We start from the raw sequence: 26,779 nt of genomic DNA, 5'->3' as shown, positions 1-26,779 counted from the left end.
GAGGGTCAGAGAAGCCCTCCCGGGGCCCAGATCCCCTTTACGATCAAACATGCCGTGGAGCTAAGCTTTCCTTGGACCCGCCTCTCCAGCCAGAGATGACCCCGGGAGCCGTCGTGTGTTCCCCAGAAAGAGCGGAGACGTGTAGATTACCCTCGCCCTGCCAGGGCCACGTGGCCTGGGACTCGTCTCACTGGAGCTCGGCCTGGTGAACGTGGCAGGTCTCACCCGCAGCCAGAGGGACTGAATCGTGGGACTTCTTCCAGTACGTTCCTGCTAAGGGCACCGGGAGAGCGTGTCACCCTTCACGAAGGGCCCCGATCCCCTCTGACCCCCCGCTGAGCAGTCCAAGTGGCTCTGAGGCCGGGTCTGGGCTCGAGCCGGTCAAGAAGCAGCATCAGATGAACGACTTGGCCAGAGTCACCATGTGATCCACACCACACGCCACATCCACGGGCTCCCCGGGCATCGTCACCTGCAAAACAGGACCCAGCACACCGTGAGGGGACGAGGCTGGCTGGGAGGCAGACGGGCTTGGAGGAGGCCCAACCTGGGCCTGACCCCTGGCTCTGCCTCTTGGTAGGTGACTTACCCTCCCGGAGCGTTAGCTCCCCACCCTGCAAATGGGGGTGCTTCTACCTAGCCGGCAGGCGTGTTAAGACAAACGCAATCACCGTGGAAAGAACCATCCCGACGTCCCACCCGGCCGATGGCAGACGTGACTCTTCATGCCCACCCGTCGGAGAGGCTGCTAGAACATGCCTACTCCCCCAAGTATGACCCTGCCAGAGGTCAACACCTGCTCTCACGCCAGGTGCTTACTGGCCATCCCTAGGGGTCACCACGGGTCACTGGGGCAGCTCAAGAAACCCCTTCTCCTGCAGCCGGGGTCCGCTTTGGGAAGGAGGCTCCCGGGCCGGCGTCTTTACCCGAGTTAGCCGCCAGCCTCAGTCCCAGGTCGGCTGTTTCCCAGATGACAGGCACCCTCAAGGGGCGTCCCCCGTGTCTCAGACGGTGCCAGAAGCCTCGCCGGCAGTCCTATCGGCACTGCCCACCTGCGCTGACATTTCACCGCACGCAGTCCAACCGGCGAGGTGACATCAGGCTGCTGTGGAGGCTCTGGCCTGCTCGCCTTCAAAAGACCTCTCACTGGGGGCACCTGGGCAGCTCAGTCGGGTAAGTGCCCGACTCAGGATTTCGGCTCAGGTCATGATCTCGCGGTTCGTGAGCTCGAGCCCCGCGTCGGGCTCTGTGCTGACAGCGTGGAGCCTGCTTGGGATCCTCTCTCTCTCTCTCTCTCTCTCTCTCTGCCCCTCCCGTGCTTGTACTGTGTTGGTCTCTCTCAGGATAAATAAACTTAGAATTTTAAAAATAAAATAAAATGACTCTCATTGTTCTACAGGCCTTGGAAGTGACCACCCCAACCAGCTCCGGGTGGGCCCACAACTCAAGGATTGGCACGTCCCCATAGCCAAGCCCGTTCTCCAGAGGAGGGGCGCTTTTCTTCCTCCTATGACAATATTATTATCATTATTTTCAAGAGGCGGGCCACTCTCATGGCTCCCCCATAGAATGACATTCAGTGAAAAAGAACGAAAAGGCATTAGATACCTTTTTTTCCCCCGATTTTGTTTTTAAGTAATCGCTACGCCCAGTGTGGGGGTTTCACTCACAACCCTAAACTCAAGAGTCGCACGCTCTTCCTACTGAGCCAGCCAGGCACCCTGGTATTAAATACCTTTCGGAAGTTTATCAAATGTTCATTTATTTTGAGAGGGAGAGAGAGAGAGAGAGAGAGAGAGAGAGAGAGAGCATGTGCACGTGGGGGAGGGGCAGAGAGAGAGGGAGAGAGAGGATCCCAAGCAGGCTCCATACTGTCAGCAAAGAGCCTGATGCGGGACTCGAACTCACAAACCGCGAGATCACAACCTGAGCCAAAATCAAGAGTCGGATGCTTCACCGACTGAGCCCCCCAGGCGCCCCCTAAATATGTCTCAGTCCCACCCTGTCAGCATCTGCCCCTTTATTCCCACCTTCCCTTGGAACTGGATTTTTAACTGATTCCATGGCCTTCCAGACAGGATGCTGCTGCCTCCGACCCGATCCAAATGCTGCCACCCTCCCCTGGTGGCAAGCGCTCCGCCAGGCAGCGTGACAGCTATAAAGGGGGTCCGTAGCAGCCTGTGGAGTTTACTGAGCATAAGGGGGGGAAAGGGCTCCCCCAGATGGCCTGGCCTAAAAGCCCAGAGGCAGTGGAGCCTGCTGCCTTCCGTGTGGGGTGGCAAGTCCATTAGGGGCTCCTGGCCGGCAGGCAAATGGATGCGAGTGACTGAGTCCTGCTACCTGCCCCTCTCTCCCCAAACAAACGTCTTCGGCGACACCCATCACAGAAATCACTGAGCACACCGAGCAGCACCCCCGGCTCATCGCAAAGGCACAGGGGTGCAGAGAGTGGGCCAGGCTGGCCACAGAGGCAGAAGAAAACAGGTTGCCTCTGGGGTGACTGGGCCCAGACGAACTCCTAGCAACCTTCCTGGGCCATTAGAGCGCATTTTGTTGACCTTTCCCGGGGAGGCTGCCGCCCTCGGCACTAATGTGTCCCCAGGCTGCGGCACGCAAGCACCTGTGTTCTTGCTCCCCAAGCGCTCTGGCCATTAGGGCCCCCGAGCAGAGTAAACCACCTGGCCCTGGTCTACCGGCTCAGAGGCTGGTTGGGGCTAGGGCTGGCCTCTGAGCCCCTTCTGGGGAGCAGCGGGGTTCCTGTGGTTCCCGCTCCCCCTGGCACGTGGGGGCTCAGTCTCTCACGGTCTCTGAACAGCGTCCGAGAGGAGATTGCCCCCGGCCGTGTGTTCTGTGTCTTCAACGAGGTTGAAGTTCCTAGTCTAAATCACTTTATGCTCACGACAGAATTACTGCAAAGGGAAACAGTTCCAAAAACTGAACCTACATCTGACCTGAAGGACTCTTAAAGGTTTGAGCAGAATCCTTCAGGAACATTCCTCTTCACGACAAGGTGGTAAGACAAACATCCACGGGACAAAGGCAGGGGACTCAGAGGGAACACGGAGCTGGGCTCCCGGCTGCTCCCCGACTTGGCTGCGTCTGCCAGGTCGTTTGTGGCACCAAGAGGTCAGCTCCCCCAGACACCGTCCTGGGGCCCAGGGCCCATCTGCCAGCCTGTGCGCCCCAACCCAACCTGGTCCTGACCCGAGGGGCACAGGGCAAGGGCGGCACTGCCTGCACACAGAGCCCCAAGTTCGGGTCGCAGCCCCTGCTTCTGAGTGGCCATGAGACGGGGCAGCCCCCTTGACCCCTGAAGTCAGTGAGCCCGGCTGCAGGCTGGTGGGGGGTGGGGGGGCTTCAGGGGGTCCTGAGGCCGAGGGAGAACAGCAAGGTGCCCAGCACGCCGGAGAGCTGTCCCCTCAGGCAGGCAGCGACGCTGGCCCGGAAGGCCACACTGCCGGGTGGGTGGGGCGTGTGCCCCAGTGGCCTGTTCCCACGCCCACGGTGCCGCCATACAGGTCGGAGGGTCCCGTAAAGACCTGGACGGTGAGTCCCCGCCTCTCCCCACCGCCGGGGACCTCCAGCTCCAGCCCCGGGCCCTCCCAGAGGGCGGCACGGAGAAGAGACCACCGTCTCCAAGTCAGACACATCGGAGTCTGAATCCGGGCCCTGCTGCTTCCTGGATGAGCGGCCCTGAAGACGTCACCGACCCTCCCTGAGCTCTGAGTGTCAGTGGGCAGCAGGAAAACCTCCTGGAAAGCTTCCGGAAGGAGAGGGTTTTGAATCGGGTGGCTCTGCAGTCACTCCCTGGGCCTTCGCACTGTCGGAGGCCAGGCTCTGGGAGCCTAACAGCAACAGACTCAGTGCCATTGTAGGAGCTACAAATAAGGCTTTACTGGTTTTCCTCCCTTCTTGGAATGCTTTTATTTTTTTAAGATGTTTATTTATTTTGAAAGAGAGAGCACGAGCAGGGGAGGGGCAGAGAGAGAGGGAGACAGAGAATCCCAAGCAGGCTCCGTGCTGTCGACACAGAGCCCGATGCAGGGCTCGATCTCACGAACCATGAGATCATGACCTGAGCTGAAATCAAGAGTCGGACGCTGAACCGACGGAGCCACCCAGACGCCCCCACCTTCTTGGAATACTTTTAAAATGATAGAACAGTCCCCCCCCCACCCCCGAAGATTAGTAAGAAAACACAGTTTTTAAAAATAAAAGTCGCCTGTAATTTAAAAGACAGTGAATGCTGGGGTGCCTGGCTGACTGTACAGAGCCTGCTTGGGATTCTCTGTCTCTCCTCTCTGCCCTTTCCTCACACACACACACACTCTCTCTCAAAAATAAATAAACATTAAAAAAAAAAAAAAAAGAGTGCAACTGAACAGACTAGAGTGAGGTCCAGCTGCCAATAAGAGGCTGATCTGATCTTGAAGGAATCCAGCCCCGCTGACCCCAAACCTGGTTCCTGCCACGGCCCTCCCCAGAGCCCAGCCCGACACAGAGCACGGGAGGGGCCAGGCCCCCAGCACCACCCTCCACAGTGCTCTCCTTCGCCGGCCCCCCCCCCCCCCGAACCTGCAAGCACGCAGGGCTCGGGACACGTGCCAGGGGAGGACGACAGTCTGGCAGCCATCAGGGGGACAGCCCGGGGCGTCCCCTCCCCAACCACACGGGTGCCCCGCTTGCTGAGTAGGGAGTCTGCGGAGGCGGCTCCGGTCTGAACAGCAGGTGGCCCCAGGCCCCGGAAGCCTGCCGATTCCAGCTCCCCAACGGATGCCAGAGCCCAGCCATTTTTCGCTGGCACAGTGATCAGATTTGCAGTCTTATCTCGTGGCTGACCGTCACTCCGATGCGGAGGACAGGAGGGCAGGTGGGGAGTCACGCCGGTCAGTCATCCAACACCCAGCTGCTCTACCGCGTCCCCAGCATCCCCTCAGAGTGAAGGCAAGCGGGGCCTCTACCTTACCGATGCTCGCATCACCTGGCCTGCCACCCGCTGGCCACAACCGGCTGTCCACTCCTCCCACATCACGGGAATCCCAGGCTCAGGCGAACGGGCGCGTGAGCAGTGGGCAGCCTGCAGACAGCTCTGGTGCACAACCATTTGTTCCCAGCCAACATCAAGCCTCAATCCTGCCCTGTGTTCTTAGAGACTGCATACATGGTTTTTATAAAGGGGTCAGGGCCTGCCGAGGTCACAGGGGGCCAGGACAGCGGGCAGCCAAGGGAAAGAGCCCCTAAAATGCTCAAGTGCCTCCAAACGTTTTGCAGGGGGGTTTGGATGGGCAAATCCTCGTTATTTGACCTAAGTTAGAAATTCCTTTTGCATTTTTACATGTCGTTTCAAAAAATGCTTTACACAATTTCAAAATGTATTTTTTTTTAATTTTTAAAAAATGCTTATTTTTGAGAGAGAGAAAGCATGAGCAGAAGAGGGGCAGAGAGAGAGAATCTTAAGCAGGTTCCACACCCACTGTGGAGCCCGACATGGGGCTCGATCCCATGACCCTGGGATCATGACTTGAGCTGAAATCAAGAGTCGGACTCTCAGCTGACTGAGCCACCCGGGCGCCCCTCACAACACATGATTAAAATCCAACGTTCACAGAAAATACTTTAAGCCGAGCACGCGCACACACACACACACACACACGTGCATACACACACACTTTCTATGCAGAGCCTGCTGACTGTTTCCGGAAGGGAACATAAGAAACCAGTGCCCCCGGCTGCCCCCGCGATCCGCGCCGGGGGGGGGGGGGGGTGTCTCATATTTATAATACCTCTTGTGCTGTTCTCAAAAATACCAACAGCTTTTTCGGTTTTCAGGAGAACTTAGCAAACAACACTGAGATAAACTACAATTTAAGAGAGAACCTTTCTCCCCTTTAATTTTGAAACGAGCCTTTGTTGTGTAATTGCATCCTCCCCCTAAGAAAAACTTTTTTTTTCACTCTGCCGGCTGTGGTTAAGGCACTCTATGAAACAGCCCGCTTTCCTCCGAATTCGCTGTCAAACTTTCCTCTGCACAGGCCTCTGGGGACGGCCCCTGGCACAGCACCTTCTTCGTCTCGAATCTCCCCCTCGCGGGGGGGGGGGGGGGGGGACCCGGCCTGCACCTACTTCTCTCCCAGGCACTGGCGCGTCGTCTCCCCGCTCCGCGTGCCCACGGCCAGCCTCCCACGAGGCTTCTCCCAGGGCACCGCGGGGCTGGAAGCCTCGGCCGGGCGGGCCGCTCACTCGACAGGCCTCAGGACGGAGCCGAGGGCAGCGAGAAGCTGGAGCCGGGCGCCGGCTCGGGCTCCTCACCACGGCGCGGCCTCCCCTGAAGCCACGGCGCGGTGGGGAGCGGGTCCCCGCACCACCACCCGGGGGGGGGGGGGGGGCCTCCCTGTGGGTGTGGCCTGAGCCCACCCATGCAGCCTTACCCTCCACGGGAAATACTGGTCTTCCAGGCGACCGATGCCCAGGCACCCTCGGATGTTCTTGCCCCACACAAACAGCTCTCCTCTGTCTGCAAAGAAAGGAAAAAGGTAGCTCGGTTGGGGCCAGGCCAAGGGCAAGTCTCCAACAGGGGGAAGGGTCATGAGAACAGGCTTTCTAGGCACCCACAGGGCCCGACGTGAAATCTCAATTTCTCCCAGGCGTTCACGCTCTCCTCTGAAGGGAACAGTTTACCGCCACCAGAACACGGCCAAGCCCAGACCCGCGCTGTGTTCGTCACGTGGGACGCTGGCACACGCGTGGGGCTCTGGCCACAAGCCCGCTCTTACACACACCCCGCCTCAAATCTCGAAAGCTGAGCACCCTCAATCCCCGGTCATGCCCTGGCGGAGTGAGGAGTAGGGCGATGTATTCCTTGCCTGGGTTTCTCTCTCTCTCAGGAGCATCTGGTTGAGAGCTACAAAGTGACCAGAGCCTCTCTGGGCCAGGTCTTCGTCTGTGTGCTGGGAGCTGGGACACAGCAGTGACCAAACACACACACAGTCCCTGTCCTCATGGGGCTGGAGCTAGACACAAACAAATGAGCAGAACTCACTGTAAAAATGCAGGTTTACAAACTGTAAAACATGCCGTGAAGGAGGACAGACAGGGTGCCGTGGAGGACGGCCGGGAGACAGAACCCAGACGGGAGCTCTGGGAATGCCAACCTGCCTGACGGAGCTCTGGGCACTGCCCAGAGCCCAGCGCTCGCTTTAGACTTCCGTACACACCAGTTTGGGGTGCTCTGTGACACAGAGAAAAGGCTTTGGTCACGGGGACTAGAAGAAAGGCCGCAGAGAAGCCGGGACGACAATAATCTGGTCTGATTAAATAAAGAATCCTTTTGTTCCGAGCTGGCAGATCCCCCTGATCCAACCATCCTCCTTGGTCCTCTGCCCTCAGATGCGATGTGTTCAACAGACCCAGTCAGTCTGGGCCCCCAAAATGTTAGCAGACCTCAGGGTAAACCCAACGCCGACTCCCAGCTGGGCCCGGGGGCAGGGCAAAAACCCAAACTCCAATGGGCGCCGCCCCCCCCCCGCTAGGGACGGTGACCCCCATGTGGAGAGTGGCCAGGTCTTGGGAGAAATCTAGACGGGGAATTCACTTCAAGGTGACCCACAATGGCCACACGGCACGACCACAAACAGAAAACAGTCGCCCCCAGGCTCACACTCCGTATGGATTTCCGGGCAGGCGACTCTGCACACAGACGCAGAGGCCTGAAAACATCCTGTGAGACACATCTGCACTGCCTCCAAAATCCGTCCACACCGATGCTTACTTGCTAAAAGCAAAATGAGCTTCAAAAAACTCACGTGACTCAAGACGACCCAAACTCACCGTCCCAGCCCAGATGCTTAAAGAAAACAAGAACACAAACCAGCCAATTCCTAACCACGAAACGAGTAAAAGGGCTTCTAATTGCAAAGAAACCGCGAGTCTGCTTGAGAATCACAACACGAAACTCAGTTCAGTCTTCCTATTTGACTAACGTGGGCAAACTGAACCAGCAGTCGCTGTGGTTCAAGAGAAGCACGCAAGCTAGAGGGCCACAGAGGAACCGGATGCTTCACGGCCTCGTAGTCTGGCAAACCTGTGCGCAAACCCCGTCTCGCCTCCCCTCGGTCACGCTCCTGCCAGCCCTCTGGGGCACTCGGGCAGACTCACCTCCACAAAACCACAGGAGGGCCGACAGATCTGCCTCTTGCCACCCCACACGACCGGTTCCTAATTACCCGCCGTGGACTCGCCAAACCTCCGCCAGTTTCCGCCGGCATCCCCAACACGCTCGACGGTCCCTCTCCCACCACCGCCTGGGATCCTCTTGAGAAAACTCACTTTAACGTTAACCTGACCACAAACCAAATGAACCAAAAACACAACTTTGGGATGAAGAGAAGGTACACATCATATGTCCCCAAGCCAAGCAACTCTGGATTAGCCGCTCTCTTTAATTATCCACGAGGAAACATCACCCCACTGCCTGGGGAGACAGCTAAGCTCTGCCCGTCTTTGGGGCCACACGGGCCCGGTCACTTACTGGTAAGGGCGGCAAAGTGGCTGAGGCCGCATCGGATGAGGGAGACTTGGACTTCTGGGTTGAACTCTGTCAGGCCAAAGAGGGTGGGTGGAATCATTTCTGGAAGTGCAGTTTCCACGAGGTTTGGTCCTTTCCCAAGAATTCCGTAGCCCCAGACAAAAACATGTCCTTCTCCTACATTACAGCAAAAACAACGGTCAGTAAGTCAAATCAAGTGCAGCCCGCCTTCATTAGAAATTCAGACTGTACCACCAAGACGCATTATGTCCACATGGATTTTTTTTTCCCCCTCCTTGCTTGGCAAGAACATACGGACAGATACTTAAAATAATGTTTCTTTTCTCCTCTTTCTAATTCTTGCTTGTGGCGAATGTCTAGCCGGCTAGCCCACCTCAGGATACAAATTTCCCACATCTTGAGGGTCACCTGGATGGGCCCAGTTCATCAATCACGCAGAAGCCCCATGAGCACGGGGGAGGCCCAGAAGGATGGTTTTCCCCACACTGACACTCTACATTTCAAACGGATCGGGAGACCAAGCCAAGTACACAAAGAACCTCTGGCCCGATTTCTGCAAGTCTTAGAAATGATTCTTTTCGTCACAGAAGTTTGTAATGCTCATCAGCGACCCTAGACACTTAATCCCAGGGGCACAGGCCTCGGTATCCAGACCCTACGGCCCTTCTCCTATCTGCCTTTGTCTCCTGGCACAGCCTCGCTGGGAAGGCAGGGCTGAGTCTCTGGCCGAGGCTAAGGGAGCGGGAGAGACAGCTCGGCCCCTCCAGAGGTCTGCTGTAACAGGCCAGAGTGACTGTGCCCTGTCGCTGTCGATCTGTCCACATCTGAATCACGACTATTACCTCCTGCCAACAAGTCAAGCTCTCCCTCTAGTAACTGGGCCCAGTCTAGCTGGACCTTCCCAGGGCCACACTGCCCTCCCTCCCTCCCTCAGGCTAAGGTCTGTGGCTGTGACGCCAACGGACACTGACCCTTCTCCCGCCCAACCCACTGGCCGTAGGAGGGTCTCACCATTTAACACCGCACAGCCTGTGCCACCGCACGCGGCCTGCTTCACCCTGCCCACTCCTGAGAAGGGCAAGCACCGGGGCACGTTCACCTGAAGCAGAGCAAGAACCACGCTGTTAGGAAGGCAAACTCGGGAATGTTCTGTCTTGTGGACAAAGCACGGAAGTCCCGGTTTGTTCATTCAATCTACAAATATTTCCTGAACGTCCAGGATAAACTAAACATCTAACTGGGCACTGGGAATTCGACAGGGAACAGGAGACTCGGGCCCTCTCTCAGAACGGAGTCTGGTGGAGAAAGCAGAAGCCGGTCAAAATTAACATGAAATTAATCTGCACTGAGGAGAGTCCAGGGTCTCTGAACGTCGGGGAACCTGATCTAGTCTGGGGGTAGGAGCGGTCAGGGAAGGACCAGGAAGGCTTCATTTGATCCTGTGACCTGAAGGATGAGCAGAGCTAACCAGGCAAGGGGAGAGAGGACATCCCAAGGAGTGGAGATGGCACGTGCACAGGACACCTTCGGGGAGTCTGAACAAGGTCGCAGTGGCTGAGCAGATGGGGGAGGGGGGGTACGGAGCATGAGCTGGCGAGGAAGGAGGCCAGATCGGCAGGCCCGTAGGCCACAGTAAGGAGCTGGTCTCTATCCTGAGCACAATGGGGAGCCAGCAAGGGTTCTGGGTAGAGAGGCAATGTCAGGGGATGTGGGAGCCAGTGGAGGACCGGGATGTGGGGGGTGTGCCTGCATTCCCTGGTGGATGTACCCAACTCACAGCGCCCAGGGACGGCCGAGTGGAAATGGCAGCTGACGCTCACAGATGCGTGACCCTGAAGAACAGTGTGGGCCCAACGTGTGAGCTGGGGAGACACTGGCACACAGCCGGTAACTGCAGCCACGGGTGCGGGTGAGACCTCTGAAGGGACCAGACCCAAGGAGAGGACCTCCAACATGTAAAGCCCGGCACAGGAGGAGCACCAGAAAACGAGGCCAAGAAGAAACGACGAGGGAGTCGGGAGGGTACTTAGGAGTCATTAGAGGGGCCCAGGGAGGAGTGTTTTAACAGACAGTCAACAGCTCATGATCAGGGTCAAATGCTGCTGCGAGGTCAAGATGGATAAAGGCTGGGATATGTTCTCCAGAGTCTTGGCTATTATGTGAGCAACATGAAGGCCCTGGTAGCCCAGTGAGAGGCTCTCTGCCAAGTGAGAAGGGTGGAAGCCAAGTGGAATGGACTGAGGAGTGAGGAGAGGGAGACAAGAAGTGAATGTGGCTCTGAGAGTTGGTCCTAGAAGTGGAGGCAAGGGTGGGTGGAGATAAGGGGTGGGGGGTGGGGGGGAGTAAAGATGGGGGAAGGGGCAGGGTGGGTAGAGATGAGGGAGGGGTGGGGGTGGGACAGGGGTGGGTAGATATGGGAGAGTGGAGGGGGAGACGGCGGGGGGGGGTGTGGAGATGGGGGAGGGGGAAGGACTGGGTGGACACCAGGAAACCCACACAGGGCTTCTACAGACAAAGGCCACAGGGGGTCAGGTGTAAGGACGGCTGGGGAGGGACCAGTGGAGAAGGGGAGGTTGAAGCTATGGGGAAGAAGGCCCAGTAGATGGAACAAAGCTCCTGAGAAGGCGGGAGGAGACAGGACCCCGGGCCCAGGGCGGGAGGCGCCTTCCCCCAGCCCTGCCCCCTGCTACAGAAGGGGTGGGCCTGGCTGGAGTGTAAAGGGCTCGGCGTGGGAAACTGGGGGCACTCCCATCTGACAGCACGTGTTTTCTCTACTAATCGGGGGCCAGACACGACACGAGGGTCGGGGGTTTAGAGGATGAGGTGCTGCCCACTTAGCTCTCCAGCAGGACTTGGTGTTGGTGCCTCCACCGAGGCCGAACCCCGGAAAGAAAGACCTGAAGTGCTTCAGTGGCGGCCACGAATCTTTTCGGAGGTACTTTCAGATGCGGACAGCTGGAGGCTGACAGCCCCTCAGCTGACTCAGAAGGAACAGGCGGCCTCACTGATCCAGAAAGCGCCTGCCTGGACGAGGTGAGGCGGTCAGAGGGTCTCTACCTGCCCGTGCTCTGGCACGACGCGCTCAGCAGACACCGAGGAACACGCCAGCACAGGGCCTCCGGGAACACCCCACTGCCGTCACCGACAGGACGAGGCTCGGGCCACGGTTAGAGTCGGGGCCGCGGTGGGCTGCTTCCAAGACCCACACCCCCCGCCCCCGCCACGCACACCCGAGTGTAACCCTGCCCTCGTGTGGGGCTGGACCCCCCGACTGGCTTCCGATGAGCAGAGTACCGGGGAAAGCAAGGCGAGGCCACTGCCAAGACTAAATTACGAAACGCTGGCTTCTGTCTCGCTGGCACTCTCTCGCCCTCTCCTTTGCCTGCTCTGATGAAGGCAGCTGCCATGTTGGGAGCTGCTACACGGAGAAGCCAGGGACCAAGGGAGCCTTGGCCGACAGTCAGTAGCTGGCTAGCCACCAGCAAGCAACTGGGGCCCCAGTCCAACAGCCCACGAGGATCCGCATCCTGCCGACAAGCACCGGGGTGGTCCTGGAAGCGGGGCTTTCGCCCGCGGAACCCTACTATGCCTGCAGCCTTTGGGGGACCAGGGCCAGAAGACCTGGCTAAGCCACCCCTGGATTCCTGACCCACAGAAACTGTGAGGTAATGAATGCGTGTTGCTTTAAACCCCTAAGTCGGGGTTTAAACATATCGCTGATATGCAGCGATAACAATGCCACGACACCGGACGTGTCCCCCCCAGGAAGGCCGCGGGAGCCATTTTTCTCAGGACCGGTAGCAGGAAGTGCAACACTCTTCACAAAAACAGCATTTGTTTGTCTTACAGAAACAAAGAATCCTTTACATGGGTACGTTTTCTTCTCTGCTTTGGCTACTAGGAAGCTCAGAACCAAACCTGCAACTGCTTCTAGCCGCTGTGTCGGACCCCATGGAACACGTTCTCCTCATCTTCTTCACTGGCTTTTAGTTTCCCTCCGTGCTGATCTCTTTATCAATATACATTTAAAACCCTCTGTACCTTGTCAGCAATTTGGTGATATTAAGGAATAAAGTATGTTTTTTAAATAGTCCTTATCTTTTTTTTTTTCAGTTTACTTATTTATTTTGAGAGATAGACAGTAAGGCACAGGCAGAGAGGGAAAGAGAGAATCCCAAGCAGGATCCACGCCCAGCATGGAGCCCGACGCGGCACTCGACCTCACGACCTCGAGATCATGATCTGAGCCGAAATCGAGAGTCAGACGCTTAACGGACTAAGCTACTCTGGCACCCCAGTCCTTATCTTTTAGAAATATGCATGGAGACTTTTATGGATAAAATATGGTGTCTGACCTGAGCCTAGGTGGCTCAGTCGGTTAAGCGTCCAACCCTTGGTTTCGCCTCAGTTCACGATCTCATGGTTTGTGGAGTTTGAGCCCTGCCTCGGGCTCTGGGCTGATGGTGCAGAGCCTGCTTGGGATTCTCGGTCTCCCTCTGCCGCACTCGCTCTCAAAAATAAATAAGTAAACTTAAAATATATACACAGACCTGGGATTTACTCAGAATAATCCAGGGCAGAGGAGCAGATGGCAACAAAAACTGGCCATTAGGGCATGGGGCTTTTGGCGGGGGGGGGGGTGGGGGGTGGGGAGAGGGAGTGCGGCAGGTAATGAAACTGTTCTGGGATTAGCCCACTGCACAACCTGGGACTCCGCTAAAACCCACCAAATTCTACACTTGAAAATGGTGAATTATATCTGTTTTCTTCTTTTTAAATGGGCCATTAGTTGGAAATCGTTGAACACGGGTGAGAGATACATAGAGATTAATCATGCAGGGAGCTCTACTTTTGGTTTTTATTTGCAATTTCCCTTAACGTTTAAAATCCTGCCGTACTGTACGGACTGCGGGTGACTCCCTTCAGTGAGGAGGAGGGCGCGGTGACCGGAGAGGCCACGGGCAGTGGCTTCTGAAGTACTGTGAGTGTCCCACTGCTTGCGGCGAGGGGGCGGGGGGCACAGGCGTCCTCATCCAGGTGCACACTCGGGATCTGCACCCTTTTGGGGCACACATGTTACACTGCAATAAAAAAGCACAGGGCAACCCCACGGGAATGACATGAACAGCCTCGTACCCCTCGTGAGACGGGGTACACGGCCACACCTATCAGCCTGCTCTAGACCAGGACTATTGCATCAAAGGGTTGATAACGATGGCTTTGAACCCATGCTTTCTTTCCGGACTCCAACGAGATGGCCAAGAAGAGGCGGTCTTACAGGTGGCCAGGCCTTCACAGCCTGAAGGCCACACTTTGCTGAAGAAGTTCTTATAAACACCCTTAACGCTTCGTCGTCTCCAAATCCCCCAGCCCAGCCGTAAGCGACCGCATACCTGCGTGGAGTCCGTGACAGAGGCCAGCTGCAGGTACTCGGAGTTTCCCCAACCGAAGAGGCCACCCTCAGCAGACACGGCCAGGCAGCAGTCACCGTAGGTGGCAAGCTGGACGACGTGCACCCCGGCCAGGTCTCCGCCCAGCTTGGTGGGTACGCTGGTGATATTGTAGTGACCCAGACCTAATAACAGTGGGGAAGCGTTATTGTTGATTACCGACTCTTGGGACACTTTCGCAGACTTACTGCGCGCCAAGCACAGTTTTGAACACTTAACAAACATCAGCTCGGAAATGAGAATCTGCCTCTGCACTGTCTGCAACTTCCTTCCCCGGGCTCACTCAGTGCAGGATAAACACGTAACAGTCATTGTTTACTCGTAAAACCCTTGAGACGGAGTCTGATTCACGCGAGAAACCCCTGTGAGACAGAATACCACTACAGTGAGACCAGAAGACCCTATGACAACACACACAAAGAATACTCAACCAGCAATCTCTAATGTACTGCTGGACTAGTGAGAAGATAAAGGACGTCTCCGAGAGGGTATCCCACCTCAACCCCCCAACATCGCCCCCCAAAATAACAGCAAACCGAAACTGGCAAACTGGCATGGCAGAGGAAAAGACAGGGCTGGCCAGAGGATATCAGGACGCATATCACTGCCAGCACTGTGATGGCGTTAAGCCCTGGGCAGACCAAGGCAAAATGCACAGCACAGACTCCCGCTTTAAACCAGGCTTCTATAAATAAACATTTTTTAAAAATAAAATAAAAACAAAAACACAGGGGTGCCTGGGTAGTTCAGTCCGCTGAGCGTCCGACTTCGGCTCAGGTCATGATCTCACGGTTTGTGGGTTCCAGCCCTGCTCTGGGCTCTGCAGTGACAGCTTTGAGCCTGGAGCCTGCTTCGGATTCTGTGTCTCCCTCTCTCTCTCTCTGCCCTTCACCCACTTGTCCCCCCCTCCTCTCTCTCTCAAAAATAAACATTTTTTAAAATAAAAATAAGCCAGGCTTCCGCAAAGGGACCCAGAGCAGCATCAGAATGGCAGCACCCTTTAGCAACAGGTAAAAGCAAATCCGAATCCTCCCTGGAGGAAAGCATCTCCAGTTAAGGCCCTGAGAATTTCCACCAATTCAATTCAATGAAATATGAGCCCAGAGTCAAAACTTACTAAACACATAAGGAAGGATGCCCCTATGAGTCAGAGAGTAAACTGAACCAACAAACTACCAATTGATGGCCTCCGGGTTTCAGACCCTGGGATTATGATATACAAAATAAAAATAACTCTGTGTGCAATGTTTACGCAAATAAAAGCAGGAATACGAGGCTATCAAAAATGGCCAGGTACATCTGAAAAGGAAGCAATAAGAAATGAAAAAAAAGACAGTTAAAATTCAAAATCCAAACGGATGGACAAAAAGGCAAGCCACCATCTGGAAGAAAACACATACAACACTAGAACTGCAAAGCATACAGATGAGGGTAAAGAATTCCTAAAAATCAGTAAGCAAAAGACACATAAGTCAACAAATGAGCAAAGAACACCATGTACATTTCAGAGAAGAGAAAGTAAGACTGGCTTATAAACGTGTAAAACGGTGGTCTCTCAAGCAGTTTTTCGGAAAACGAAATTGAAACCTCAATGAAATACTATGTCACACCCACAAGACAGGGAAAAACTTCAAAGTGGACGATACCAAGCCCTGACGAGGCAGTGAAACACCACCCTGTGGCCAGGGGTGACTTATTACAACTATTTTGGAAAACAACCGTTTGAAAACAGCTCTAACCCACGGCCACTCAAGGCATCTTCACGAGAGCGACGAGAGCTGTGGAACACGTGACCAAGGAGACAGACAGACGGGCCTGGAAGCACTGCTTGACATGTAACAAAAAGTCGTAAACCATCCAAACATCCATCAACACGAAACTGAATAAATGGAGGTATATTCTGTGGTAGGATGTCATCCAGCTATAAAAATGGACTGCATTCAGCAAAGAAGCAGAATACAAAATCAACACAAAGAAATCAACTGCCTTTCTCTACACTAACAATGAGCAATCCAAAAAACAAAATTAAGGGGCACCTGGGTGGGTCAGTTGGTTACGCCTCTGACTCTTGATTTCGGCTCAGGTCATGATCCTGGGGTCACAGGATTGAGCCACACAAGTCAGCACCTGGGATTCTCTCTCTCCTCTCTCTGCCCCTCTCCCACTTGTGCACGTGCACACATGTGCATTCTCGTTCTCTCTCTCAAACAAATATTTTTTAAAAAAAGAAAAAATAATTAAAGAGGACAATTCTATTTACAGTAGCATCCAGAAGAATAAATACTCAGGAATTAACTCAACCAGCGATGTCAAAGACGTGTACAAGGAAAACTATGAAATACCGCTGACAGAAATTAAAGAAGGCATAAATATGTGAAAAGACATCTTATGGGGGCGCCTGGGTGGCTCAGTCGGTTAAGTGGCCAAATTCAGCTCAGGTCATGATCTCGCAGTCCATGAGTTCGAGCCCCGCGTCGGGCTCTGTGCTGACAGCTCAGAGCCTGGAGCCTGTTTCAGATTCTGTATCTCCCTCTCTCTGATCCTCCCCCGTTCATACTCTGTCTCTGTCTCAAAAATAAATAAACGTTAAAAAAAAAAAAAGACATCTTATGTTCATGGGCTAACAGATCTAATATTGTTAGGACATCATTACTATTCAAAGTGATCTATAGACTCAATGCAATCTCTAACAAAATCCCAATAATGCTTTTTACAGAAATATTTATCCTATTATTCATACGAAATCTCAAAGGACCCTAAATAGCCAAGTGATCTTGGGACGACTCACACTTCCTGATGTCAAGGCTGCAACAGTCCAAACAGGGTGGCAGTGGCATAAAAGACAGACATATAAACCAACGGGATAGAACAGATAGCCCAGGAATAAGCCTTTGCATTTATGATCATGTGATTTTTGACAAGAGTCCCAAGACCAATGGGGAAAGGGTAGTCTTTTCAACAAATGGTGCTAGGAAAACCGGATATCCACGTGCACAGGAATGAAGTTGGGGGCCTACCTAACTCCACGTACAAAAGTTAACTCCAAATGGATCAAAGACCTACACACAAGAGTGAAAACCATAAAGCTCTTAGCAGAAAAACAAAGAGCGAGAGCTTAACGACACTGGGTTTGACAACGACTTCTTGGAAATGACCCCAAAGGGATAGGCAACAAAAAACAGACAAACCAGACTATCAACAGGGTAAGAAGGCAACCCATGGAATGGCAGAAAACATTTGCAAATCATATAACTGATAAGGGATCAATATCCAGAACATAGAGAGAACTCCTAAAACTCTACACCACCACCAACAAACAAACAAAGAAAACAAAACCCAAAACCCCAAACAACCCAATTAAAAACTGGGCAACAGGACTGGAACACACGTTTCTCCAAAGAAGACATCGAAATGGCTGATAAGCCCAGAAAATGATGATCAACATCACTGAACACTAAGGAAATGCAGATCAGAACCATGCGTTATCAATTCACATCCATTAGGACAGCTTCCATCAAACAAAACAAAAATTAAAAGTGCCCACCTGGGGCGCGCGGCTGGCTCGGTCAGTGGAGCGTGTGACTCTTGATCTCGGGGTTGTGAGCTCGAGCCCCACGCTGGGTGTGGGGATTACTTAAAAATAAAAATCTTTTTTTCATTCTTTTTTTTTTTAAGTTTAGCTTATTCATTTTGAGAGACAGTGAGCGAGCCAGGGAGGGGCAGAAAGAGAGGGAGAGAGAGAGAATCCCATGCAGGCTCTATACTGCCAGCACAGAGCCCGATGCAGGGCTCGAACCCATTAACCACGAGAGCATGACCTGAGCTGAGACCAAGAGTCGGACGCTTACCCGACTGAGCCACCCAGGCGCCCCTGAAATAGGTCTCAAAAGTCTACGTCTTTAACTGGGTAGTAGTCTCACACGTGTTGATTTTATTCTCACGTTTTATAATTTACATTCATGTTGCCTATCGCTATTTTATTTTTTGCATTTTTTTTAAAGATTTTTAAGTAATCTCTACACCCCACAGGAGGCTCGAACTCACAACCCTGAAGCCAGAAGTCGTATGTTCCACCGAGCCAGCCAGATGCCCCACCTGTTGTTTTTTATTGAGATAAGGTTCACATGACACAAATTCACCACTTCCACTCTTCTGAAGTGTACAATTCAGTAGTTTTTAGTACATTCACGATGTTGTGCCACCGTCACCTTTAATGAATTTAAGGACATTTTCGTCACCCAGAAAGAAATCCCCTCCCCATTAAGCAGTCATTCCTCACTTGCCACCTCACCCTCAGCCCTGGAAGCCACTATACTTTCTGTCTCCATGGATTTGCCTCCTCTGGGCACTTCATATCAATGGAATCCCACAATATGTGAGCTTCTGTGTCTGCCTTCCTTCACTTAACAGCATGTTTTCAAGGTTCATCCACGTTGTAGCGTGCATTAGGGCTTCGTTCCTTTTTAGGGCTGAATGATATTCTGTTGTATGCATATACTGCATTTGGGGGCTTGGTTGGGTTAGCTTGACTTTGGTTTGGTCTGGTCTGGAAAAGGCCCAACGCAATTCGTCTCCAATCCTTCCCTGCACCGTCCCCAGGATTCCCTGTGCAGCTGAGCGGGTGAGCGGCGTGTGCGAATCCGGGTTTAGGGGGATCTGAAGTCCGAGTGTGCGACTCTGAGTTCGATGCCCTGGAAGTGCTTCCACAGGGCGCTAGGCAGTCTGTATAGCACAGGACTGGCAAGGGTATTTGTGTAAATGACACCTGCTATGGGACGGACGTGAGGAGAGCAGGCATTCGGGGTTGGGCCGTGGACAGAGATAAATGAGGCTGTGCTTACTTCTTCCACTGCTGGAATTTTTCCCTGGGGTGTTGGTTTTTTTTTTTTTTAATTTGTTTATCTTTTGACCCCCCCCCCCCCTTTAAATAAAATGAATGTGTGCCGTTTATCCATTCAACAGCTGATGGACATTTGGGCTGTTTCTACTTTTTGGCTGTCATAAGGAATGTTGCTGTGAACATTTGTGCACAAGTTTTTGTGTAGACAAATGTTTTCATTTCCCGTGGGTCCCCGGCTAGGGGTGGGACTGCTGGGTCAGATGCTAATTCTATGCTCAACTCTCTGAGCACCAGCCAAACTGTTTTCCACTGCAGCTGCACCATTTGACAATCCCCCCAACAATGTCTGAGGGTGCCAATTTCTCCTAAGCCTTGCCAACGCTTGTTATTTTCTGGGTTTTTTAAATAGTAACCATCCTAATAGATGTGAAGTGGTATCTCATTGTGATACCAATTTGCATTCCCCTAATGACTAATTAATGAGGATCTGTTCCACATGTTTATTGGCCATTTGTAGATCTTTGGAGAAATGCCTTCACAAAACTTTTGCCACTTTTTTTTTTATTTATGTATTTTTGGGAAAGAGCAGGGGGGAGGCAGAGAGACAGGAAGACAGAATCCCAAGCAGGCTCTTGCACTCAACACGGGGTCAAACCCACAAACCATGAGACCACAACCTGAGCCAAAATCAAGGGCCAGACGCTTAACCAACTGAGCCACCCAGGTACACTATCTTTTGCCATTTTTGAATTAGGTTGTTTTATCTTGCTATTGGGTTGTAAGAGCTCTTTATATATTCTGGTCCTAGACCCTTATCAAATACACAACTTACGAATATTCCTTCCCATTCCGTGGGTTGTTTTTTCACTTTCTTGGTAGCATCCTTTGATGCATAAAACTTTTTCATTTTTGTAAGCCCAATTTACCTATTTTTCCTTTTTTGCTTATGCTTCAGGGGTCATATTTAAGAAATTGCTGCCTAATCTGAGGTCACAAAGATTATACCCACGTTTTCTTCTAAAAGTTTTACAGTGTTAGCTCTTAAGTGGACTTTGATCCATTTTGAGTTCAAGTTTATTTATTTATTATCTTGAGAGAGCACGCATGCGTGCACACACGAGTGGGGGAGGGGCGGAGAGAGAGGGAGAGAAAGGGAGAGGGAGAGAGAGGACCCCAAGCAAGTTCCACACTGTCAGCACAGAGCCCGATGCAGGGCTCGAATTCACGAACCACAAGATCATGACCTGAACCAAAGTCAGATGCTTAACCGACTGAGCCACCCAGGTGCCCCATTTTGAGTTCATTTTTATCGATGGTGTAAGGCAGAGGTTCAGGTTCATTCTTTGGCATGTATGTAACCAGTTGTCCCAGCACCGTTTGTGAAAGACTTTTCTTTCCCTCACTGAATGGTCGTAGCATTCTTGTCAAAAATAATGGACCACGTAAAGAAACTACGGTATACAGGTACAATGGAGTATTACTCAGCCAGAAAAAATAATGAAATCTTGCCATTTTCAACAACATGGATGGACTCTGACAGCATTATCCTAAGTGAAATAAGTCAAACAGAGAAAGACAAATACTGTATGGTCTCATATATATGTGGAATGAATGAATGAAAGAGCAAGAAATGGTGAAGGAAAGGCAGACAAACAAGCTCATAGATCCAAGAGAACAGACTGGTGGTTGCCAGAGGTGGGGGTGGGGTGTGAGCAAAGTGGGTAAAGGTAGAAACTTCCAGTTATAAAATAAGTAAGTCCTGGGGATGTAATGTGCAGCATGACAACTACAGTTAATAATACTGTACTGCAGGGTGCCTGGGAGGTCTGACTCTTGATTTTGGCTCAGGTCATGATCCCAGAGTCATGGGATTGAGTCCCACATTGGGGCTCAGCATGGAACCTGCTTAAGATTCTCTCTCCCTCTGCCCCTCCCCCCACTCGTGCTCAAGTGCGCGCGCGCGCTCTCTCTCTCTCTCTCTCTCTCTCAAAAAATAAAAATAAAGAAGGGCACCTGGGTGGCTCAGTCGGTTGGGCATCTGACTTCAGCTCGGGTCATAATCTCATAGTCTGTGGGTTTGGGCCCCGCGCTGGGCTCTGTGCTGACAGCTCGGAGCCTGGAGCCTGCTTCCAATTCTGTGTCTCCCTCTCTCTCTGCCCCTCCCCTGCTCACGCTCTGTCTCTCTCTCTGTCTCTCAAAAATAAATAAACATTAAAAAAAAAATTTAAATAAGACGAGCACATAAAATCACACCTATGGCATTATTATGATATAAGAGATGTACATGCGTGAACAATAACTGGAAGAAAACACAAAACAGTGAACAAAGGTGATATGATGCAGTGGTAGGATGATGGAGGATTTACACAACACCGAAGTCTTAAATTTGAAAAACAAAGCACACACAAAAAAGAAATAACTCTTAAATGTGAAGGCCCTCCCTTCAGACAAATACCAAAACAAGAAAAGGATTAGATAAGCAGGGTTAATACCTCCCGCCCTTAATCACATTCTCCTCAAAACAGTTAAAACCGAGCTCCCTTTAGATGGCATTTGTGCAGCTGTTTGTTGAGCAGCGGCCGTAACCCTGTCCCCAACCCTTCATGGGTTGTTCGCCGTGGGAGCCGGGGGTGAGGGGAAGGAGACAGAAGAGTCTAAGGAAGGGGGGTTCTGGCCCACGAGAGCCCTACAGCCCACAGCCCCCGGGGCGCCACCCCGGGGTGGGGGTAGGTCACCCACCTGTTTGCCCGTCGGCACCCCAGCCACACGAGTACACCTCTCCTTTATCTGTTAGGAACAGGCTATGGTCCTGGCCACAGACGACCTACCAGACAAACAGAGAGGAGGCTGATGAGAAGAAATCCACGGAGGCGCAGGACCCCGGGGGACGGACCCACAGCTTGCCACGCGCCCTACGGCAGCGAGCGACACGGCCGGGTCCGGCAGGCTGCCCCGCTCGGCCTCCGCACCTTACTCATCCCCAGTCCGCCTCAGCCTAGTGTTTGCGTCCCGCTCCCCGAAACTGCTCCTGCTACAGCCAAGTGCCGGACGTGTGGAGGAGACCCTCCACACCCCTGGGGAACCTCTCCCTTCTCCATAAGCCTTTCTTTCCCCCTTCCACTCCTCTGCCTCTCTCTTTGGCTCTAGCTCACCATCTGCCCTTCCGAGCCCTCAGGCTGCACCTCCTTCTGCCATGAAACCTTTCCTACCACCCAGCCCCCGTCTATCTGATAAACCTGCTCTCCCTCCCACTCCACCCCTGGCAGACTTAACAGACCTCCTGCGCTCAGAGCCCTTCGTGTACGCACACGCTTATGTATCTAAGGATTTTTCATAAGTACTTACCACGTGCCAGGCACTGCACCAGGGATGGAAATAAAATGCTGGGCCAGATGCAGCCAGCCTGGGACACACACACAGCGCTGTGGGACACTGTGACACAGCTAGCCTCGCTTGTCTCTGCCCCCTCGAGGGTTACCCCCAAACCTTATTACACTCTGTACCCCCATAACCTAGTGTAAATCAACACTCTCCTGACCTACAGGAGGCAGCCAAGACTTTTTACTAGAATAATTCACCAATTCAGAAAACTGCCCTAACCGAGTTGCCGTCACCCCACCCAGCTTTCACCCCTGCAAAAGCACCCCCGGGGGCTGGCTGAGTGGCTCTCAGCACGTGTCCCTTACCTGAACCACCTGACCTTCGAAGTCCTGCAGTCTAGTGACTCTGTGACTTTCGCTGCAGCCAGAAGCAATTTGGGGAGAAACAAGAGATATGGTCACGGCAAGCACTGTGTGGTCCTGCCCCCTCTTGTCACCCCTGATGGCAGCCCCCCACAGGCACACAGTAACTATTAGGGAAATTCTCAAGGTCAAATATAAGGCAGGGGTAGGCCTAAGCATGAAAGTAAAACAAAACAAAACAACATCCCTTCGGTGATTTTAAGTAGGCTCCACACCCAATGTGGGCCTGGAACTCACGACCCTGCGATCAAGAGTCACACAGTCTACTGACTGAGCCAGCCAGGGGTCCCCACTTTGGCAATTTTAATACGATGTCAGAGATGAGACTGCTATTTAGACCCAACAGTATAATGTGAGGAAGGAGAGGGGAATTCTTTTAAAGACTAAAACAAACAAGGGGCTCCTGGGTGGCTCAGTTGGTTGAGCGTCTGACTTCGGCTCAGGTCATGATCTCACAGTTCGTGGGTCTGAGACCACATTGGGCTTGCTGCCGTCAGCGGGGAGCCCACTTTGAATCCTCGGTTCCCCTCTCTCTCTCTGCCTCTACTCTGCTCATGCTCTCTAAAAAATAAGCAACATTTAAAAAAGTTTATGTGTTATATATATTATATATATTATGTATTGTATATATTTTATATATTACATACATATTTTATATATTGTATATATTATATATATACAAACACACAAATAATGGAACAGAGAGGAATTTTAATTAATTAATTTGGTAAAAAAAAAAAACTAATTGGAGGGGCACCTGGGAGGCTCAGTCAGTTGAGCATCCGGCTCTTGATTTTGGCTCAGGTCATGATCTCACGGTTTGTGAGTTCAAGCCCCACATCAGGCTCTGCGCGGAGTGTAGACGCTGCTTGGGATTGTCTCTCTCCCTCTACCCTTCTCCCCTACTTGTCACTCTCTCTCTCTCTCAAAATAAATAAATAAACTGGGATGCCTGGGTGGCTCGGTTGAGCATCCAACTTCAGCTCAGGTCATGATCTCATGGTTCGTGGGTGTGAGCCCCGCGTGGGGCTCTGTGCTGACCGCTCAGAGCCTGGAGACTGCTTTCGGATTCTGTGGCTCCCTCTCTCTCTGCCCCTCCCCCACTCATACTGTCTCTCTCTCTCTCTCTCTCTCTCTCTCTCTCTCTCTCTAAAATAAACATTGAAAAAAAATTTTAACAAATAAACTTAAAAAAAAACCTAACTGGAAATAAGTTCTACACACCACAATCAACGCTAGTCCGCCCTCCCTTCCACCAAGCTAATGTACGGAGCTCAACCCACAACGGAACAATGGCACAGCTTTCCAGTGACTTCTCACTGCCCCTCTCAGGCATCAGGAAGCCAGCAGTTCCCTGCTCCATGGGTCCATCACTTAGTAACCACACGAGAAACGTTAAATGCTTAACGCAACTCGGGGAAGGGCAGTCCTTTGGGGAACTCACCTGTAAATTTCATCTTCGACCACGTTTCTTCCACACTGCCCGTAAGAATTGTTTCCCATGCTGAAGACTGAAGAATACCACCACCGATTAAAACCATTCTGCAGGTTCACGGGATCCCTGCACGTCAGGACTGCAAGGCGGTCTCGGAAGTGGTCTTAGTCCAACCGCTCATCCTCACCGCCTCCTGACCTCCTTCTCTGACAACCCCAGCCTGGCAGGCACACCCACAGGCGTGGTGGGGTCTAGCCCCGCACCGACAGCCTGGGCCACCGTGACTGTTCCTTCTGCCTTCCCCTCCAGGCCCTCGTCCCACCTCTCGAGAACTCCGTGTTTTGAGGCCAGCCCATCCTGGGGAAGGCCCCAACACCCCCACTCCCTGGACCTGTCACTAGGTTGCCCTCCACGTCAAAGCTACTCTTGAAAGAGTTCCTGAACGCCACCATTGCCTTTTCCCGCAAAGCATGCTTAGCCAGAAAATGAAATTGGAAAAATCTAGTCCAGTTGGCCTTTCCGTAGACACCACCGGTCTTCTGGAGAAAGTCAGTGTTATGTGGACTCCGGAAGCCCACCAAATGAAACAAGTATTAGCAAACGGGCTTCTTTCAGTAGAACAGAAAGAGCTGTCTCCACACACGCACGCGCACACACGCCCACACAGCCCAGCTCGGGGACTTCACGGCAAAGCGAGCAGGAGGCCTTGCTGCGGTATGCGCGGTCACATTTCCAAATCCCTAAGGTTTTCGAAGAATCGCAGAGAGGAGAGAACACAAAAGAGCTAGCAGAGTCTGCCCAACGTGGTGACCCTGAGCCATCCTACCGATTCGCTGGGGAAGTGCCAACAGCCTCACTGATGAGGTGCGGTTCAAGCAAACGAGCCACTGTGGACCCAAGGGCAACCGCGCGGCTCCCCCACTCCCCCGGGAACCCGGAGCAGGCCCGTTCACCTCCTTCGCGGTCGGTGAGGATGAGGGAATGGGCTCTGCCGCACGAGACCTGCAGCACCTGCGTGTCCTGGGGTCTGTCCAGAGGCAGCGGCACAGGCGAGGGCTCCAGCACATACTCGTATCCCCTGGCTGAAACGAGGACGGCCAGCGTCACAGCACGTCACGCTGGCGGAGAGGCACAGCGCTTCGGGCGTTAGAGATCACCCCCCACACCACACTGCCCCGCGGCCAGAGATCAGAGCGGCTACTCAAGGCACGCAGGCGAGGGGCAGAGCGAAGCCCAGAGGCCCAGTCCCCATTTCTGGACCCACGACACCCTCCAGGACGCATCGGGCGGCTGAAAGTCAGAGTCTAATCAGCCTTCCCGCGTCAGCGAGCACCGTTTGCGCGCCAAGAAAGGAAAGCATTTTGCTCCTGTCATACCCACTACCGTTTCTCAGGAAGGAAAACAGCAGCATGTACTGGACGATACCGCTTACGTTAAAGCTGCTTCCGCTCGAAGGAGGCGGAAGGAGCGCGTAGAGGCATCCGCGTGCCTATACGCTAAATGCCTCTAGAAGGAGACGCTGGAAGCTGTGGACACAGGTTGTCTTCCCGGGGAAGAAGCGCGTGGCTAGGAGGGCAGAGGCAGAGAGCAGCCTTTTCACCATACATTCTACCCACTGTTGGGATTCTAAAGGTACACGAATACGCTCTCTAGTCAAAAAAAAAATTTTTTTTTAGGGGCGGCTGGCGGGTTCAATCGGTAGTGCGTGCGACTTGATCTCAGGGATTGTGAGTTCGAGCCCCATGTTGGGTGTAGAGCTTTAGTTAATTAATTAATTAATTAATTAGGAATTTCTCATTTAATTTTATTATCTATCATCTTTTTTTTAGGAAAATGTGAATTTTAAATAAGCAAGTAAGGGAGAACGTTTTTTAGAAGTCACTCTAGGGGCGCCTGGGTGGCGCAGTCGGTTAAGCGTCCGACTTCAGCTCAGGTCACGATCTCACGGTCCGTGAGTTCGAGCCCCGCGTCGGGCTCTGGGCTGATGGCTCAGAGCCTGGAGCCTGTTTCCGATTCTGTGTCTCCCCCTCTCTCTGCCCCTCCCCCGTTCATGCTCTGTCTCTCTCTGTCCCAAAAATAAATAAACGTTGAAAAAAAAAATTTAAAAAAATAAAAAAAAAAGAAGTCACTCTACAGAAGAACCCTAATGTTCTTCACAATCCTGCAGGAGAAGCCAGAATGGCCTACGTGGAGAATTGCCCTTACAGGTTTTAAACAAAGAGCTTTTCATTTTAACACCTGTAATGTTGACTGAGGTTAAGGTCTGCGAGTACCAGTTCGCAACTTGTCACTAACAACTCCCGTGGTTTCTCCTACGGACCCGTGTTTAAAAAGACTCTACCAAAAAAACGGCACTGTTTCGGTCACAAGAGCACACTTGCTCATTTGTATTCATCAGCGACTGATAGAATATTCAGAGAGACCTTTCGATCAGCATGGAGTAACTGCTTTATCACTATGAGATGATGTCATTCGAGGCAAAATCAAAGAAACTGGGCAATGCTGTCAGCAGACGCAGCCTTATTAGCTGAAAATATGTGGTGCTTCCAAATACTAAAGAGTGACTCACATACCCCATTACTATCTGCATAGAGCCCGAAGGGCCTGGGAAGCAGTAATTACCTAACATTTAAAAGGAATCTGGCTCTAAAAAAGAGGGGAGGGAGGGAAGGAAGGAAGGAAAGAGGGAAGGGTTGGACAGTCAGTGGGTGGGTTCGGCTCTAAATGCAGCCATCGGGGCGCCTGGGTGGCGCAGTCGGCTGAGCG

The 26,779-nt window shown here is 52.6% G+C and overlaps 1 protein-coding gene across 3 annotated transcripts in view; it reads right to left on the bottom strand.

The window, feature by feature from the left end:
* Window positions 1–202: 202 nt before the first annotated feature.
* Window positions 203–26,779, bottom strand: part of RCC1L (RCC1 like) — a 34,000-nt gene continuing 7,423 nt past the window's right edge. Inside the window, exons 3-11 of one of the 3 annotated variants that reach the window (XM_040456195.1) lie at window positions 24,967–25,095; window positions 24,023–24,089; window positions 22,522–22,573; window positions 21,575–21,659; window positions 13,939–14,120; window positions 9,557–9,644; window positions 8,528–8,701; window positions 6,429–6,514; window positions 203–472 (exon numbers count right to left, since the gene is read on the bottom strand). In XM_040456195.1, the coding sequence (XP_040312129.1) occupies window positions 395–472; window positions 6,429–6,514; window positions 8,528–8,701; window positions 9,557–9,644; window positions 13,939–14,120; window positions 21,575–21,659; window positions 22,522–22,573; window positions 24,023–24,089; window positions 24,967–25,095 (941 nt within the window). In that variant the 3' untranslated portion in view covers window positions 203–394. Of the gene's footprint in view, window positions 473–6,428; window positions 6,515–8,527; window positions 8,702–9,556; window positions 9,645–13,388; window positions 13,627–13,938; window positions 14,121–21,574; window positions 21,660–22,521; window positions 22,574–24,022; window positions 24,090–24,966; window positions 25,096–26,779 lie in introns of those variants that run through there. The other 2 variants (XM_040456196.1, XM_040456197.1) reach the window with 2 other exon arrangements.

The sequence above is a fragment of the Herpailurus yagouaroundi genome, unplaced genomic scaffold (assembly GCF_014898765.1).
Source record: "Herpailurus yagouaroundi ecotype Mexico unplaced genomic scaffold, PumYag 216, whole genome shotgun sequence".
Lineage (NCBI taxonomy): Eukaryota > Metazoa > Chordata > Mammalia > Carnivora > Felidae > Herpailurus > Herpailurus yagouaroundi.
Note: the sequence above shows the minus strand (reverse complement) of the source record. Positions and strands in the feature narration are given on the sequence as shown.